This window comes from Crocuta crocuta, unplaced genomic scaffold (genome assembly GCF_008692635.1).
Source record: "Crocuta crocuta isolate KB4526 unplaced genomic scaffold, BGI_CrCroc_1.0 scaffold116, whole genome shotgun sequence".
NCBI lineage: Eukaryota > Metazoa > Chordata > Mammalia > Carnivora > Hyaenidae > Crocuta > Crocuta crocuta.
Window position 1 is genome coordinate 2,844,948 of NW_027531562.1, and position 16,428 is coordinate 2,861,375.

General features: G+C 35.6%; 1 protein-coding gene across 7 annotated transcripts in view; it reads left to right on the forward strand.

Moving 5' to 3' along the window:
* HEATR5A (HEAT repeat containing 5A) overlaps positions 1-16,428 on the forward strand; it is a 112,347-nt gene that overhangs the window by 17,346 nt on the left and 78,573 nt on the right. For 5 of the 7 annotated variants that reach the window (XM_077772708.1, XM_077772710.1, XM_077772712.1 and 2 more), the window contains exons 4-10: positions 411-519; positions 3,958-4,107; positions 4,759-4,933; positions 10,628-10,788; positions 11,932-12,187; positions 12,805-12,960; positions 14,829-15,079. In XM_077772708.1, coding sequence (XP_077628834.1) covers positions 411-519; positions 3,958-4,107; positions 4,759-4,933; positions 10,628-10,788; positions 11,932-12,187; positions 12,805-12,960; positions 14,829-15,079 — 1,258 coding nt within the window. The remainder of the gene's footprint in view (positions 1-410; positions 520-3,957; positions 4,108-4,758; positions 4,934-10,627; positions 10,789-11,931; positions 12,188-12,804; positions 12,961-14,828; positions 15,080-16,428) is intronic. The other 2 variants (XM_077772709.1, XM_077772713.1) reach the window with 2 other exon arrangements.

Below are 16,428 nucleotides of genomic sequence, written 5' to 3' on the forward strand. Positions count from 1 at the left end.
GATATTTTTTTTGATCTTTTAGCTTATGACAGGATATATCTTCCCATACAGGGCTCAGACTTCAGAATTGATAAGAACATTATTTTCTATTTTACTTAACTTTTATCTTTAAGATTATCTTTGATATATTAAGGTCAGTTTTATGAAAAATTACTTTGGAAAAATTTGAGGGAATGGAATCTTTGGTCTGAGGTTTAGATTATTTGCAGATACATCTTTTTAAAATTCTTGTTATTGGAAGTATAATTATTTGATATTCATGCAAGTGTCATTCCTTAGGATTTAACAGTAGAGTTGATTCTGGGCAATATTATCCTTTAAAGGTAAAATTAGTTACCCTTAAGAGTCTAAGATTTTTTTATTCCTGTTTTTTCACTAATGACTAATTTCTAATTTAAATGCTGTTTCAGTGCTGCTGTGGTATGTTTGGGTTCCTTGTACAAGAAGTTGGGTAGAATACTGGTTAACACCTTTACCGATACAGTGGGGAATATTCTTAAAGCTATGAAGAGTGCAGAGGTGAGTAACCAACTGCAAATTCAACCAAAGAATAAAAAGGCAGTATTTTATAGGTTTTATGAGTTCTTGAACCAGTAAAATTTCTTTACTTATGACAGGCATACATAGGTATGTATATAAAGTTTCCATAAAAAATATTTCTAGGAGATAACATATATGTACTTGGTATATTGAAACTTTATTAGGAAATCAATAATACACGATTTTAGATAAATTCGGATAGGCAAAAACTAAGGTGTTTCTCTGGCAGACCCATCCCTGCTTCTTCCTCGCACATCACCTTTACCCTAATAGTATTTACTAGTACTACAGCAAGGGTTTGTCAGTAAGGACTCAGTTACATAGTTGGTAACCATCTAGTGGTTAAATTAAATTCCTTACTCCTTACACCTGATGGATGGAATAGTATTATACCAGCGTCAGAAAGGAGTAAGGAATTTAATCAGGTTGGGAAAGAACATGGAGGATGTAAGTATGACCAGGATCTAGATGACCTTTTAGTTTCCAGGGGAATATATTCTCAGCCTTAGCATTAGTGATTTGTGATCATTTACTGCTGTAAAATACCCTTTGTTTTTTTAACTGTCTCTTCATTTGACTCCCAAGATACTATAATCTCTTCCTAACCATACTTTCACCAGTAAGTTTTGAAATTAAAGCATTTATATATTTGTTTATTAAAACTTTTAAATCTTTGGTCCCTAATATTTAAGGATAGCCTAGCACCTCTAAATATAAAAACATCAGGGGCAAAAGCAAGTGAAAGAAAGAAAAGAAAGAAGGAAAAAAGATATAAATATATATATATATAAATTAAAACATCAGAGGCACCAGGATGGCTCAGTTGGTTAAGTGTCTGACTCTTAATTTTGGTTCAGATCATGATCTCAGGGTTCGCGAGTTCCAGTGCCACATTGGCTTCTGTGCTGACAGTGTGGAATGCTCTTGGGATTCTGTCTCCCTCTCTCTTTGCCCCTCCTCCACTTACTCGCTCTCTCTCAAAATAAATAAAAATAAACTTTATTTTTTAAACATATTTATTTATTTTTGAGAGAGAGAGCATGAGCAGGGGAGGGGCAGAGAAAGGGAGACCCAGAGTCCAAAGTAGGTTCCAGGCTTTGAATTGTCAGCACAGAGCCTGATGCAGGGCTTGAACCCATGCAACGTGAGATCATGACCTGCGCCAAAGTGGAGGCTCAACCAGCTCAGCCACCCAAGCGCCCCTAAAAATAAACAAAAAAATTTTTAATGTAAAAATATCATACCAGTTCCTGTCTTAACTTTACCTAGAAAAGAAGTCTAGAAAACAGCTCAGAAATACTATATATAAATGCTGTCTAGTTAAGCACATTTTTTTTTTAATGCACCAAGATAAAACATTGGAAAGTTCAAATGTAAAATATGCTAAATTTTGAGAGAAATATAGCTGATGTAGGGTGCCTGCCTGTCTCAGTCAGAGTAGCACATGCAACTGGCGATCTCAGGGTTATGAGTTCAAACCACATGTTGGGTATATATGTTACTTAAAAAAATAAAATCTTAAAAAAGAGAACATAGTTGATTCAAGAACTATAAGAAGTGATCCCCATAACATAAAACTGGTGATAGAATCTTCTCAGGAATTCACTTCTAAGCAGTAGTTTGCTGAAAGATTGAAGAAAGTGATTTAGCAGAAGAGATTGTTAGCATCTTTAATCTTTTTTTTTTTTTTTGTTAACAGAAAAGTTTGTAAGAACTCTTATCTAGCAGGGAGTGGCCACTTTATTAAAAAATTTTTTTTAAATGTTTTATTTATTTCTAGGAGAGAGAGAGAGACAGCGTGAGCAGGGGAGGGTCAGAGAGAGAGGGAGTCACAGGCTCTGAAACAGGCTCCAGGCTCTGAGCTGGCAGTCAGCACAGAGCCCGACGCGGGGCTCGAACCCACGAACCGCGAGATCATGACCTAAGTGAAAGTCGGACGCTTAACCGACTAAGCCACCCAGGCGCCCCAGGGAGTGGCCACTTTAAACTTCTTTCCCACTTCACTCCATTAGTTAAGCCGTCATCTTTTTAGGCCCCATAGTTAACAGAATTGCTGTATAGGTTTCTGAAATTTAAAAGTTATTGCTAAGGATTTTATTTCTTCTTATTTTTGCCTTTATGATTTAGTTGATCAGGTACCACAACATGTTGGATATATCAAAAGGGTTCCCACCTTTGATCCATAGCCTTCGGTAATAGCATAAAGCTGGGATAGGAAGAAAGTTCAGAGGCTTCACCTTAGACCCATTTTGTTATGTACACCTGTAATTATTCACTATTGTGCTCCTTTGAACAAAATAAATAATATTCCTATGAAAATGATACTTGATGTTGATCTTGCCTTCTCTTAACTGTTGACCTTTAACTTCCTGGGATATAGAAATCATTTGGGGCATTTAGTAAAGCGTCAGTAACATGAGCAGCTACTATTTTTTTTTGTTTTGTTTACTATGTGCCTGGCACTGTGGTGAATGTTTACCCCACAAGGGCTTATTTACTTCTCATATTGGCTCTGTAGGGTTCATCTTATCTTTATATTATAGACGGAGAAATAATTAGGAACAGCTTAAAGTCACATAGGTACTAAGGGTCAGAGCGAAGATTCAGATCCAATTCTTTTTAAGTCTAAAGCCTAGACTTTTGTCCTCTGAGTTAAACTATATGGTTCAATAAATGATATTAATAGCTATCAAATCTACTGAGCATTTACTATCGGTCAAGTACTATTCTAAGTACTTTGCATGGAGTAACTTGTTTGATCTCCAGAATAGCCTTTGAGGTGAATACATCCAATTAACAGGTGAAGAAACAGTTTTGTCCAAGGACACCTAGCTGTTAGGTACCTCATTAACAGCAACTGTTTGTTTATTTGTTTATTTATTTTTGAGAAGCAGTGAGAGATAGAGCACAGGGGAAAGGAGGGGAAGAGAGAGAGGGAGACACAGAATCCGAAGCAGGCTCTAGGCTCTTAGCTGTCAGCACAGAGCCCGACGCTGGGCTCGAACCCACAGGTCTGTGGGTTTTTTGTTAGCATATGAGATCATGAGATCATGAGATCATGACCTGAGCGGAAGTCAGACATTCAGCTGACTGAGCCACCAAAGCACCCCTAGCAACAACCATTTTATTGAATGCTTAACACGCAAGCTTTGTGCTAGGCACTCTTGATAAATTTCATTTCATCTTCACATCAACCCTTTGTATCGTGTTGAAATGTAATATTTACAAATAACACTCTTTAAATAGTAAACAGTTCATAAAATAACAGCTGTTAATGTATCTTGATGTCTGATGGGTTTATTTGTATACGGATAGCTAAGTGTTTCACTAATATGGGAGATAAGTTTTGAGCTTAATGCTGCTTTTCACAGTGAATTTCTTTCTTTTCTTCCTGTTTAAATTTCTTCTTTTTGGTAGTCTCAAGGTCGATATGAGATTATGCTGAGTCTTCAAAATATATTAAATGGACTGGGAGCTGCTGCTACACCATGCCACAGGGATGTTTATAAAGCTGCTAAATCCTGCTTAACAGATAGATCCATGGCTGTTCGTTGTGCTGCTGCAAAGGTAAAATGGTCTAATAAGCAGAATTTCTCAAAATAAATATAAAGAAAATTAAATTAGCTTACAGCCACATGATCGTAGAGCTTCAAGCTTGGCAATCCACTGGGATTAATTTTTTGTTAGCATATGACGAAACTGAGGCCCAGGGAATTTGATGAATTTCCTAAGGTTCTTCAAGTAGTTCACAGCACATTTTTGAATCATGGGGAATTCAGGTTACCAAACTCTTAAGTATTCCTTTCACTCTACCATGCTTCTTCTCTGTAATTTTGTAAACTAAAGTTTATGTGTAAAGTTTACATTATTTGAAAGAGATTTGTTCTTATTCCTTTTTTTTTTGAGTCTAGGATTTAGATTTTGACATTTTAATTTCTTTTGAATACGTCACTTTTTGCAAGCTAGGAACAGAATAACACTAAGGTAGTCTAGTCTTCTAAGGATCCAGACCGAGTGTTGAGGTCCTCCACAGAAATTAGCACGCCTTAATGTAGTATAAGTACTTACTTTTTGTCTACTTACTGCAGTCATTGTTTAGACACTTTAAATTTGTATATTATTTTTGTTAGATCTTGATAGTTTCTACAACTTCTATAGCTCTAAACCTGACAGTTAACATTTTGTTTTTCACTAATGTCTGTTTTTCCAATTAAATAGTGTCTCCTTGAACTTCAGAAGGAAGCCATCTTTATGTGGAGTACAGACCTGGATAGTGTAGCCACACTATGTTTTAAGTCCTTTGAAGGTTCCAATTATGATGTGCGGATTTCAGTTTCAAAGCTACTAGGCACAGTGTTGGCTAAAGCTATAATTTCTAAACATCCAGGAGCAGGTAAATTTATATAATTATTTTCAAAACGTCTTATAATTTTTTCCCAGGTGGTTTAAACAAGCATAATGTAGTGTTACTGCTACCCAATATTAATTTTGAAAAGTGGCAGGATACTTTAAAAATCAATTTTAGTTTATAAACATTGCTAAACAAGATTTCATTTTCAAACAATTCAGTAAAAATTGGAGGAAAAAAATAAACTCTTAAAGAAATACACTATATTTAGTCATTGTCTTTCTTTAAACTATGGTCTTTGCTTTTTTTTTTAAAGTAAATTGTGAAATATTATCTAATAATAGATATGATCTATATCTTAATTCTTTTTTAAGTAATATGCATTTGATTCTCTATATTTGGCTTGCCATTTTCTAGGTCAGTTTAAGGGAACAATGATGTAAATAAACCCAAACAACAGATAGTGGAAATTCACTATACTTGTACAATTTGCTTTTATTACTTTTCATTCCCTATTTCTACACTTACAGGGAGTAGACAAGGATAGGATATTTTTGGAAACAAGAATTTGCCTGGGTTTAATCAACAGTGTATATAAAACATTGATGAGTAATTGAAAACTTGCTTTATCATTCTGTCTTCTGAAAATAAATAGTCTCACGCAAATGAAAATGTGATTATTCTGTAGAACCTTGCTCCTCAAACATCTACAGACCCGGAGTATCAGCATCACCTGGAAGCTTCTAAGGAATTCTAGAAACCCAGGCCCCACACAATTTACTAAATCAAAATTCTCATTTGAACAAGATCTCTAGATAATTCATAATACACATTAAATTTTTTTTTAATGTTTTATTTATTTCTGAGAGAGAGAGACATCGTGAGCAGGGGAGGGTCAGAGAGAGAGGGAGACACAGAATCTGAAACAGGCTCCAGGCTCTGAGCTTGCCGTCAGCATAGAGCTCGATACGGGGCTCAAACCCACAAACTGAGATCATGACCTGAGCCAAAGTCGGACACTTAACTGACTGAGCCACCCAGGCGCCCCAGTGTACCTTAAAATTTGAGAGGCACTGCTTAAGAAATCATTTATCATTATATAAAGGGAAATTGTTTTTTCTGAGTGGTTAAGCCAGTGTTTCTTAACCAGAGATGGGAGAGGACAGTAAGCACAGCATATCACAGTCACATGGAGAACCTTAATAAACTACAGTCCCCTCATTCTCTAATTGAAATTATAAGTAAAATTTATAATAAGAAATTTTTACTTTTATTACAGTTTTTCTAATCTTACAATTCAGTAAGACTTTCTTGTTTATTGGGTGCTGAGGAAAGGGTGAATAGGAACAGAAAGAAGCCAGCCCCCCCTCCCCCCCACAACACACCTAAACCCAAAAAAAAGTTGTTCAGGACATTTAGGAGTTTAAATCATAAGCCGCCTAAGAAATTAAAGTTAGACGACATGTTTAACCACATCCTTTTGAAAATGTGAATTGCTCATTTCTCTAAGTGTATCATTAGCGCTGGCAAACAGTTGAAGTAAAAAAAAGCAAAATGTAGATTTGCATAAGAAATGTAAATAAAAAAGTGTATGTGCTTTGATGGTAGCACTAAACTAATGCTAGTGTTTTTGTAATCAGATTAAGTGAAGAATCAGCTTCATCCACACTAAAAAATCGTTAGGATTTAGCCTAATCCTTTGTTAGAAATTCTATCATCTTGAATCAATAAATTCTAGCCTGCAAGTAATTGAGTTATTTTTGAAAACTAAGAAGTGATCTAGAAATTGTAATAGATTTCTTAAAGGTAGAGGAGTAGTAGCAACATAGTGCTGAATAATTTAGAAAATCAATGCATTGGAGGTTTGTATACTCAACCGTAATACACAAAGATGATGAAGTACAGAACTGAAATGATTTTCCTAGTAAAATTAACAGGCTTCATTCAAACAGGTGGTATGTTACTTCAAGGCACTTAAAAAGCAGGGATTGAATATGACATTTTCCTATAATTGGTACGAGTTGCAGGAATTGATGAGATTGTTTACTATCTATAATTTAATATGGTAAAACCTTGGCTGTAAGCATAATTTGTTCCAGATGCATGCTTGTAATCCAAAGCACTTGTGTATCAAAGTCAATTTCAAGACCATTGGCTCAGTTGTGGTCATGTGACATTTGGCATCATGTACTACTTGTATTGCAAGACATCGCTCATTTATCAAGTTAAAGTTTATTAGAAATGTTTGCTTGTCTTGCAGAACACTTGCTGAACGAGTTACTTGCAATCCAAGGTTTTATTCTATCATTCTCTTACCTGCTCAAGGACATTGCCCTAGGAAGTCTTTCCTCTCTTATATCAGTTCTTCCCTCTCTATTGGATTATTAGCTACAGAAACATGCTTTTGTTTCTCCCATCTTAAAAAAATCTTTTTCTGTCTTATTTCCCAGTCAGCTTGGAGCTCCATGTCTCTTTATTTTACAGCAGAGTTCCTCTGACAAGCTCTTAACACTGTCTTTAGTTTCTCTCCTGTCATATTTTTCAAACCCACTTCAGTTAGGATGCCCCTCATTCACTCCTCCAAAACTGTTTTTTTGTTAGGGTCAGCGAAGACCTCCATGTTCATTCATTCATTCATTCAGTAAATATTTATTGAGTGTTTATACTTGTCCAGGATCTTTTCTGAGTACCTGGGTTATGTCATTGAACAAAACAAATCAAAACTGCCGATTTTGAGCTTATGTTCTAATAGTGGGCAGTTCTCAGTTGTCTCAGTCGGCATATCCTTTTCCTCGTCTTTTTTTCACTTGCCTATAAGACTTCATTCTGCCTTGGTTTCGCTCTTCCTCACTAGAATTTCCTATTCCATCTTTGACGACTCTTCATCTTTTTACAGAAGAGGCCCCTTACCTAGTACTTGGTCTTCTGCAGTGTATGTGTGTGCATCCTCTCGGTGATCTTATCCAGTTTCATGGCTTAAGTATCATATCATCTATATGTCAAGGATTCCCAAATTTGTATCTTTAGCCTGGGCACCAGACTCTCGTATATAGTTGCCCCTTTGACATCTCTTTGGAAGTTTATTTGATGTTTCAAATGAACTTGCCCTAAAGTGAATGTCTTATCTCCCCTCCCCTAGAAAGTACATAGAGCTGTTGTAACTCGCAGGCTTGCTAATCTCAGTTGATGCCAACTCTCCAGGTGTTCACATAAAAATTTGGAAAGTCATCCTAGACTCTTATCTCTCACACTCAATCACTTTTATACTGGACAATCTTAAAATATACCCAGAATTGAGGCCCCTTTAGAATTGGCTAATTACGAGGTTGACGCAAGAATCATCTGAGTTTGAAACATACTGTTGTGCCAGAAAAATAAGGTGCCACTGACCAGCTCCTTGAAGACATTTCCACTGGTCAAATCCAGGACAGTGTTCAAAGCAAAACTAATAATGACAGAACTTATTATGGATTATAACCTATTAAATAAAAAAGAAATCTATGAGTTCATACTGAAAATAAGTAAATAGAAGAGAAAGTTCTTTTCTACAGTAAATGCTAACAAATATCAAAGGAATGATTGTTAGGTAATGACCTTTTTGCAATCATTATAGTAATTTATGCAAGTAGGAATTCTCTGTACACTGTTGGATGGGTTACAGCATATTTATACTGTCTTGAAGGATCATCATACAGGTTGCATAGTAATTACAAGAAGAAAGTTGATATTATAGTGCACAGACCTGGCAGTCAAACCTCATTTACATGTTCAAAGATCATAACGCCAATGTAGGGACAGACTGACAGTGCATTTTGATGTTATGCGTTGAGAAGGCTTATGGCATTACTTGTGTAGTTCTTTTGCCAAAAATTCTAAGAAAATACTAGACAAACTCAGATTGAGTGCTGTTCTATAAAACAACTAGCCATACACATTTTCAAAAATGACAAAGTGTTAAGGAAAATATGGTGAGTCTAGGTGAAAGGTACATGGGAGTTTATTTTACTATTCTTGCAGCTTTTTTTATAACATAATTTTGAAAAGTTTCCAAATAAAAAAATATATATATATGTATATCTGACTTCACTTTTCTGTAACCACTTTGGTCTAACCCACCATCATCTCTTCCTTATATTACTAAGTTGCTTCTAGTATGTTTCCTTCTCTCAGCACAGAAGTAAAGTGGCAGATTATATCACTACTCTGCTCAAGGTCCATCATTGGACCCACTCATTTCATTCACATCCTTATTATAATAACAATCTGCAAGATCCAATGCCTTCTCTCTCCCCATCCTTTCACTCTGGCCTGTCTCCTACTTTCTTCCATGGCTTTTATTCATATAACTCTACTTGAACCCGTTGGGAATCGTATCCTTCCTCAAGGCCTTTTTGCCCTAGCTATTTGCTCTGCCTAGAACACTTTTTCTCCAGATATCTGCATACCTGATTCCCTCACTATTCTCAAACTATGTTCAGATGTCATCTTTCCAATGAATCCTACCTTGACTACCCTATATAAAATCACAAACACTTGACAGACTTGGGTGGCTCAGTCACTTAAGCAACTGACTCTTGATTTTGGCTCAGGTCATGATCTTCTGTTTGTTCGAGCCCCACATCAGGCTTCGTGCTGACAGTACAGAGCCAGTTTGGGATTCTTTGTTTCTCTCCCTCTCTCTCCCTTTCCCACATATTCTCTCTCTCTCTCTCTCTCTCTCTCTTTTCTCTTTCTCTCTTTCTCTGTCTCTCTCAAAAATAAATAAAACTGGAAAACAAAAAACTTCTGCCCAGTATTCCTAAGCTGTTCTGTTTTTTTGCATGGCCTTAATACTGTCTAGTATACTATATATTTAGTCATTTATTATGTTATTTTTTCCTTCCTAGGATTTATGATCCATGAGGACATGGATGTTACACTGTTCACTAATGTTTTTCTCCCAAATGCCAACATAGGTTTTCATTTGTTTCAGATGGTTACTTCCTCTTTAGGCTAAGTAGTAGACTTTTTTGTTCATAACTTTGATTAATGGAAGTTTGTTTCCCCACTGTGTATGACTTGAGCCAGTAATGGTGTCAGAGCTCATGACCATCATTATTCAAACGAATGAAAGGGAGAAAACAGGTTCTTTTTTTTTTTAAGAGATCTTATTCCCTAGATATTGATACAAAGAAATTTTACTATGTGAAATTGCAAACACTTGAAGGTAAACATTCTGCCCTAACTAATCTCTTAGTTATTGTAGCCTAAGGGCCAACTGAGCAGATTACTAATATTTAGCTTTAATTTCTTTACAGACTGGGGATAAAAAAAAGTTGTACCTGCAGTTGAGAATTTAAAAAAATAGGACATGTTGGTTAACATGTAACATTTCAAAAGAATTTTTAAAGCATTCGATAGCATTTTCATTTGTGGGAAATTAGGACAGTTTATGTTTTTTATTTTAGAGGATGGTTAGCCTTTTAACTTTGTGGAAAAGAGGATAGTAGGGCATAATCTCAGAGTGGCTTAGTGTTTAAGATGTCATTGACATGATACTTCAGATTTGACCTCTGAACCCTTGCGTAACTTTGTATGTTAATGTGTGTAATGTCCTGTCAGTTCTGCATTTTGCTTGGATTTTTAGTTTATTTTTGTTTCAGTTAACGTGTTAACCAAGACCATACGAATCAAGGTCATGCATTAAAATTTTAGTCTGTAAAGTACAAATTACATGTTTTGTTTTGTTCTTTGTTATAGCAGCCTCACGTCAAAGCATGCGCAGAGTATCTCTGGAGGAAGTTCTGGAATTACTAGGAACAGGGTTTCTACGTGGGAGTTCAGGATTTCTTCGAGCCAGTGGAGATATGCTGAAAGGAACCAGTTCAGTCAGTAGGGATGTTCGAGTTGGAGTTACTCAGGTTAGAGTCACCAATCAGTTATCTACGTGTAATGCTCACTGGCCTCTACTGAGAATATTAGTATCTACGTATTCCAGGCATAAGAGATACTGTGCAGAGTCATCACTTATGTTCCCATATTTATAAAATAGACATGGAAAGGCCACAGCACCCTTTAAAAGCTAGATTACAAGTAAGAGAACTGTAGTTACCTAAAAGCCAATGAAATAGGCTATTACCCACAGTGTGTCTTCAGTTCCTAATAATGGGAAATTTTTATTTCCTTTGAAATACAAACAACGTTTGTTTCTAGGCCTTGTGCTTTCATGTGTCTTGGAGTTTAACATGTTTTCCAGTGTGCTTTTGTGTGCTTTTAGAGTTTCAGTTTAAGGTACATGTTAGGTACGTATTATTCAGTATGGGCAATATTGTATTTCCATTGTATATGGTTTCAACTCCTCAGTAAAAATCATAGCATATAATCTAAGATAAATTTAGGAAAATATCTTAGAATAAAGCAACACAGAGGTCTCTAAATTATTTTGTTTTGTAAATGCCATTATGGTTCAAAGCGAATGTTGCCTTTTTTTAAATTCACATATGTCCTCATTGTTTTATACTGTATACAGATGTTAGAGTTCTTGAAAATGTACGATGTCCCAGTATAATTGTAAACTGAATGTTTCTAAAAGAACAGATTAAATAAGAAAGCTACTGTCTTTGTATCTCTGGAGTAAGACCAGCCATTAACATTCATGAAAATAAAGAGCAGTGACTCATCACTGTTAAGCTTCCTTTCACATTTCTAGAACTAAAACCCCTTAGAGTTACAGTGTTGGAATATATTTAATTCTTAGAATGTGTTCGTGTTTGATTTGCCTTTTCTTGTTCAGCGTATTAAAGAGCTTGAACTTGTTCAGAGTAGCCAGAGACACATCCTGTGTTTTGGCTGGCTCTGCTGACCATCCTGCAACTTTGCACAGTCTGACCAAAATAAAAAATGCAGCATAAATGAAATCCCAGTTGAAAGACTGTGTACTTCATGTTTGGCTTAATAAACAGAAAATGTGGAAAGAGTAAAAAGAAACAATTTATGTTTTGTGGAAAAGAAAATATTAATGTATTGAGATTTCATTTTGAAGCTAAAACTCTTTCCTTTTTTAGGCTTATGTGGTGTTTGTCTCAACACTAGGAGGAACATGGCTAGAGAAGAATTTTGCTGCCTTTCTTTCCCATATCCTAAGCCTTGTGTCACAGTCGCACCCTAAAGCCACCCAGACTCAGTCTGATGCTGTCTGTGGTCGCCGTTGTGTTTCATTTATCCTTCGAGCTACTGTAGGAGGCCTTCTTGGAGAAAAAGCTCAAATTGCTGCTGCCAAGGATATTTGCCAGGCTATCTGGAAGTTAAAGAAAGTTGTAGGTATGCATCTACTACAACATGCTGTTTTAACAGCACTGAAGGAATTGTCTTTTTGGGAAAGCTAGACTGGTATATTACTACATTAATACAAAAAACACTTTTGTAATCGAGGTCAGTGGATTTAGAGCAAGGTTGTCAATACATAGATGAGAGATGAATTATCTCATTTGGTAAGAACTGTCATATATATGTTAAGCCTTAAAGGCTGGTGATGATAATTCCTCAGAATTGATAATCTTGCTCTAGAAGTTATAACAGTGTTTTGAAACAGTCCATTCATCTCGATTCCTTTAGTAGTTTAAGTCCACTCTGTTTATCTTGTATACTAATAAAATTGAAATATTTTCTAGTTCTCCATGAGTTCTCCCTTTCATTGCCACTTGCTATAAGAATAATTAAGGATGGTCAGATTGCTTGACCTCTGTTGTTTACATTAGTTCATTTCTATCTCAATTAATTCATGTCCCCATTTTAGAATTTCAGTTAACTGCTTTAAGAGTTTCTTATATAGAGAGTGGAGGTATTAATTTTTACACTTATATTTTGTACTCCTAACACTCACCCCTGTAATATATTTTCTTAAAACATTGATGTGTAGTTAATTCTTTTGCTGTCAGATGCTTCAATGAGTGATGGTAATGTGGAGACACGGCTTGGCTCCGCAGATGTAACAGCCAGCCAGCACACGCTGGTGTGTGCTTTACAAGAACTTGGGAATCTCATATACAGTCTTGGCACCACAGCTGCACCTTTGCTGCAGGATTCAAGTGCAGGTATGTGTTGTTTGTGACTCATCTGTGTACCTTGTGTCTACTTTTATTCTAAACAACTTTTTTCCAAGGAAGAGGGTCTCCTTCATATAGCTCATTTATTATAGATTCCATTATAGATTTGTTAGAGATGTTTTATGAAGTATATATAATCAAGATTTTTAAGTGTAAGTATATATTTAGGGCGCCTGGGTGGCTCAATCGGTTAAGCATCCGACTTTGGCTCAGGTCATGATCTCACAGTTCATGGGTTCGAGCCTTGCGTTGGGCTCTGTGCTGACAGCTAGCTCAGAGCCTGGAGCCTGTTTCAGATTCTGTGTCTCCCTCTCTTTCTCTGACCCTCCGCTGCTCATGCTGTCAATCTCTCTCTCTCTCAGAAATAAATAAAACATTAAAATTTTTTTTTTGAAAATCAGTATATATTTGAGCTTTTTCTTTCATAATTAAAGGTTTTTCTCTAAGTCACCCCTTTAGTTTTCCCTTTCTGGAGATATTTAAGATAACATAGAAAAAAGAAGCAAACCTCAACTCATCTCTCTTCTGCAGTGAAGACATGAGTTTCTGTATGATACAAGTAATTCACTTCCTCAAAGTTCCTTTCAAGCAGTCTCCATTTTCTTACTCTCTTGGAAAATTAATCTCTTTGAGAGAGAATTCATATACCAAAAAGTTCACCCTTTTGAAGTATACAATTCAGTGGTTTTGGTATAGTCACAGAGCTATGTAACTACCACCACTAATTGCTGAATGTTTTCATCACCCTAAGAAGTCCCATACCCATTAGCAGTCCCTACCCATTTCCCTTCCTCCAGCCCCTGATAACTACTGGTCTACTTCTTGTCTCTATGGATTTGCCTTTTCTGGACATTTCATATAAATGAAATCATAGAATATGTGGGCTTTTATTTAATCATTTTTAAAAAATCACTTTTGATGGCTTTTGTCCTTTGACTATGATATGTATTTCCTGCTGACTGAAGTTTACATTATATTTAGTTTGTAAGCTCTTTATCCCATATTATTGAAGTAGCAGTCAACATGAACTGTTACATATTTTGATGAAGTTATATGTTGAATTACAGCAAAATATAGACATTTATTCTTACTGGTAGTGATACTCCAATGTCTTCATAATTGGTTAGTAGACCACTGAGGACCTAACAAAGCCTCAGTTTTATTTAACATTTTTTTCTCAGAGAAGCATGATATGGCACAGAGGAAGCAAACTAATTATGTAGATAAATATGCCAAAAGAGATTTTTTAAAAAGAAGAGGATGGAACATAGTGTGACATTTTTTTAAAGGTGTTTTTGTTATTTATTGATAACTTTAGTTTTTTATTTTTATTTTTTTAATTGTTTTAAATGTTTTTATTTCTGAGAGAGAGAGAGAGATACAGTTTGAGCAGGGGAGGGTCAGAGAGAGAGGGAGATACAGAATGTGAAGCAGGTTCCAGGCTCTGAGCTGGCAGTCAGCACAGAGCCCGACACGGGGCTCAAACCCCTGAACTGTGAGATCATGACCTGAGCCAACGTCGGAAGCTTACCCGACTGAGCCACCCAGGTGCCCCTATTGATAACTTTTAACATTAATAAGTGAATAATGGTCTCAAGATCAAAAAGCAGAGCATTGGCTTATTTAGGAAATAAAATTTTTCTTTTGTGTTTTAATTTAAACCAATTTTCATGAGACATATTAGTAGAAGTAATTGTTATGTATACAAATTATAACCATGTTATCTTTTTTTAGTCTGGTTTGTCTTTTGATAAAGATAATATATTTTATATCCATGTGGCTGTTTATTCTTTTGACTATTTTTTGGCTAAGTGAGTTTATTTGTAGAGCTAAGTCTTTTTTTCCTGTCCTTTCAGGCATTCTTGACAGTGTCATTTCAGTTATTCTGCATCCTAGCGTTTCTGTTCGACTGGCAGCAGCTTGGTGTTTACACTGCATTGCTGTGGCGTTACCTTCTTACCTAACACCTCTTTTAGACCGTTGCCTGGAACGGCTTACTGTACTTAAGTCTTCGCCCGAAGCAGTGACTGGCTTTAGTTTTGCTGTGGCAGCTTTATTGGGAGCAGTGAAGCATTGTCCTTTAGGAATTCCTCATGGAAAGGGCAAGGTAATGGTTTCATTCTCCACATATGATAATGATGCTGCCAGGTTTTCCTAAAAACATCATTGCGTTGTGTATCACCCAGTCAGAGCCATGTGGGACAAATTTCGGACCAGTAAGCTGACCTACTTAAATAATTTTTAAATATTATCAAATAATTGCTGTGAAAAATGAAGGGATTGTAAAAGATGTCTTATGCACACATAAACAAGAGGCTTTCTGTGCTGTTTATTGGAAATATCTCCATTTAGTAACAGAATTCATTCTTGTAGGCTTTATTTTGCTATATATTTAGCTCTGCTATAGGAGTGCATTTGAAATTGCATTGTAAAAAATATAAAATAAAATTGCATTGTAAAGGACAAATAGAGCTGCTAAAAAATCTTAAACTTTTAAAAATAATTTTATAGTTTATAGTATTTTTGGTAATAGTATTTTGAAATTAATTTACATAAAGATAAAGTAGTTAATGTTCTTAGGAATCAGGATTTTCCATATTAAAAGAGAGTTGAAGCTGTAAAATCAAGGAAGTAAAAGCCCCATATGTTAAATTTGAATGGAAAATATCACTATGCACTGATATTTTTTTTCAAAAATACTCAAATCCTCACTTTCCAGAGACAAAACCTAAAAGCAGTCACAACACGATAGCAAGGAAAACCCCTAGTGCTTGGATTATGGCTCAAAACCCGTTTTAGCAAAAAGGAGTCAGGGCTCCATGAAGGAATGGGGCAGGAGATGCACAATATAAACCTGAAATATCTCATCAGGCCAGAGAACAAGGAAGTCATCAAAGATTACTGTGTTCATTTAAAAAGAATATAGAAGGTAACTTAAGAGCCTCCTACTGACCAAAGATGGGATCATGTGTGCATCAAAAAACAAAACAAAACAAAAAAAATGGCAGCAGTGGCTTGAATAACTGGGAATTGTAAGTTATCAGAGGATGTTGCTTGACAGTGAAAGCCTTTTTAATCTAGGCCTTATACACATATAAGTATGCTTTTAGAAATAAATCAGCATTGTTCCTTGCTTTCTCACTGTCACTCTTATGTCCTTATTCGTATTATATCTGCTGCTTAGGCTTTATAAAAGAGCATATCATTACTTCAGAAGTTCTAAAACTGTTTTGAGTATTGCCAGTACCATTTGAGTATGGTGATCGACAACTTTGGGAGGTGATGTTCATCAAAATTTATTATCTTATTATTTTAGTTATATTCTAAACTAACGTATCATATCTTGCTAAGGAAAAATTGCCATTGCATGTATATAATTAAATTTAATATCCTCAGATTTTACTAATTTAGGCAGAAAGGATTGGTTTATTCTGTTCTTATTGAGTGTCACCCATT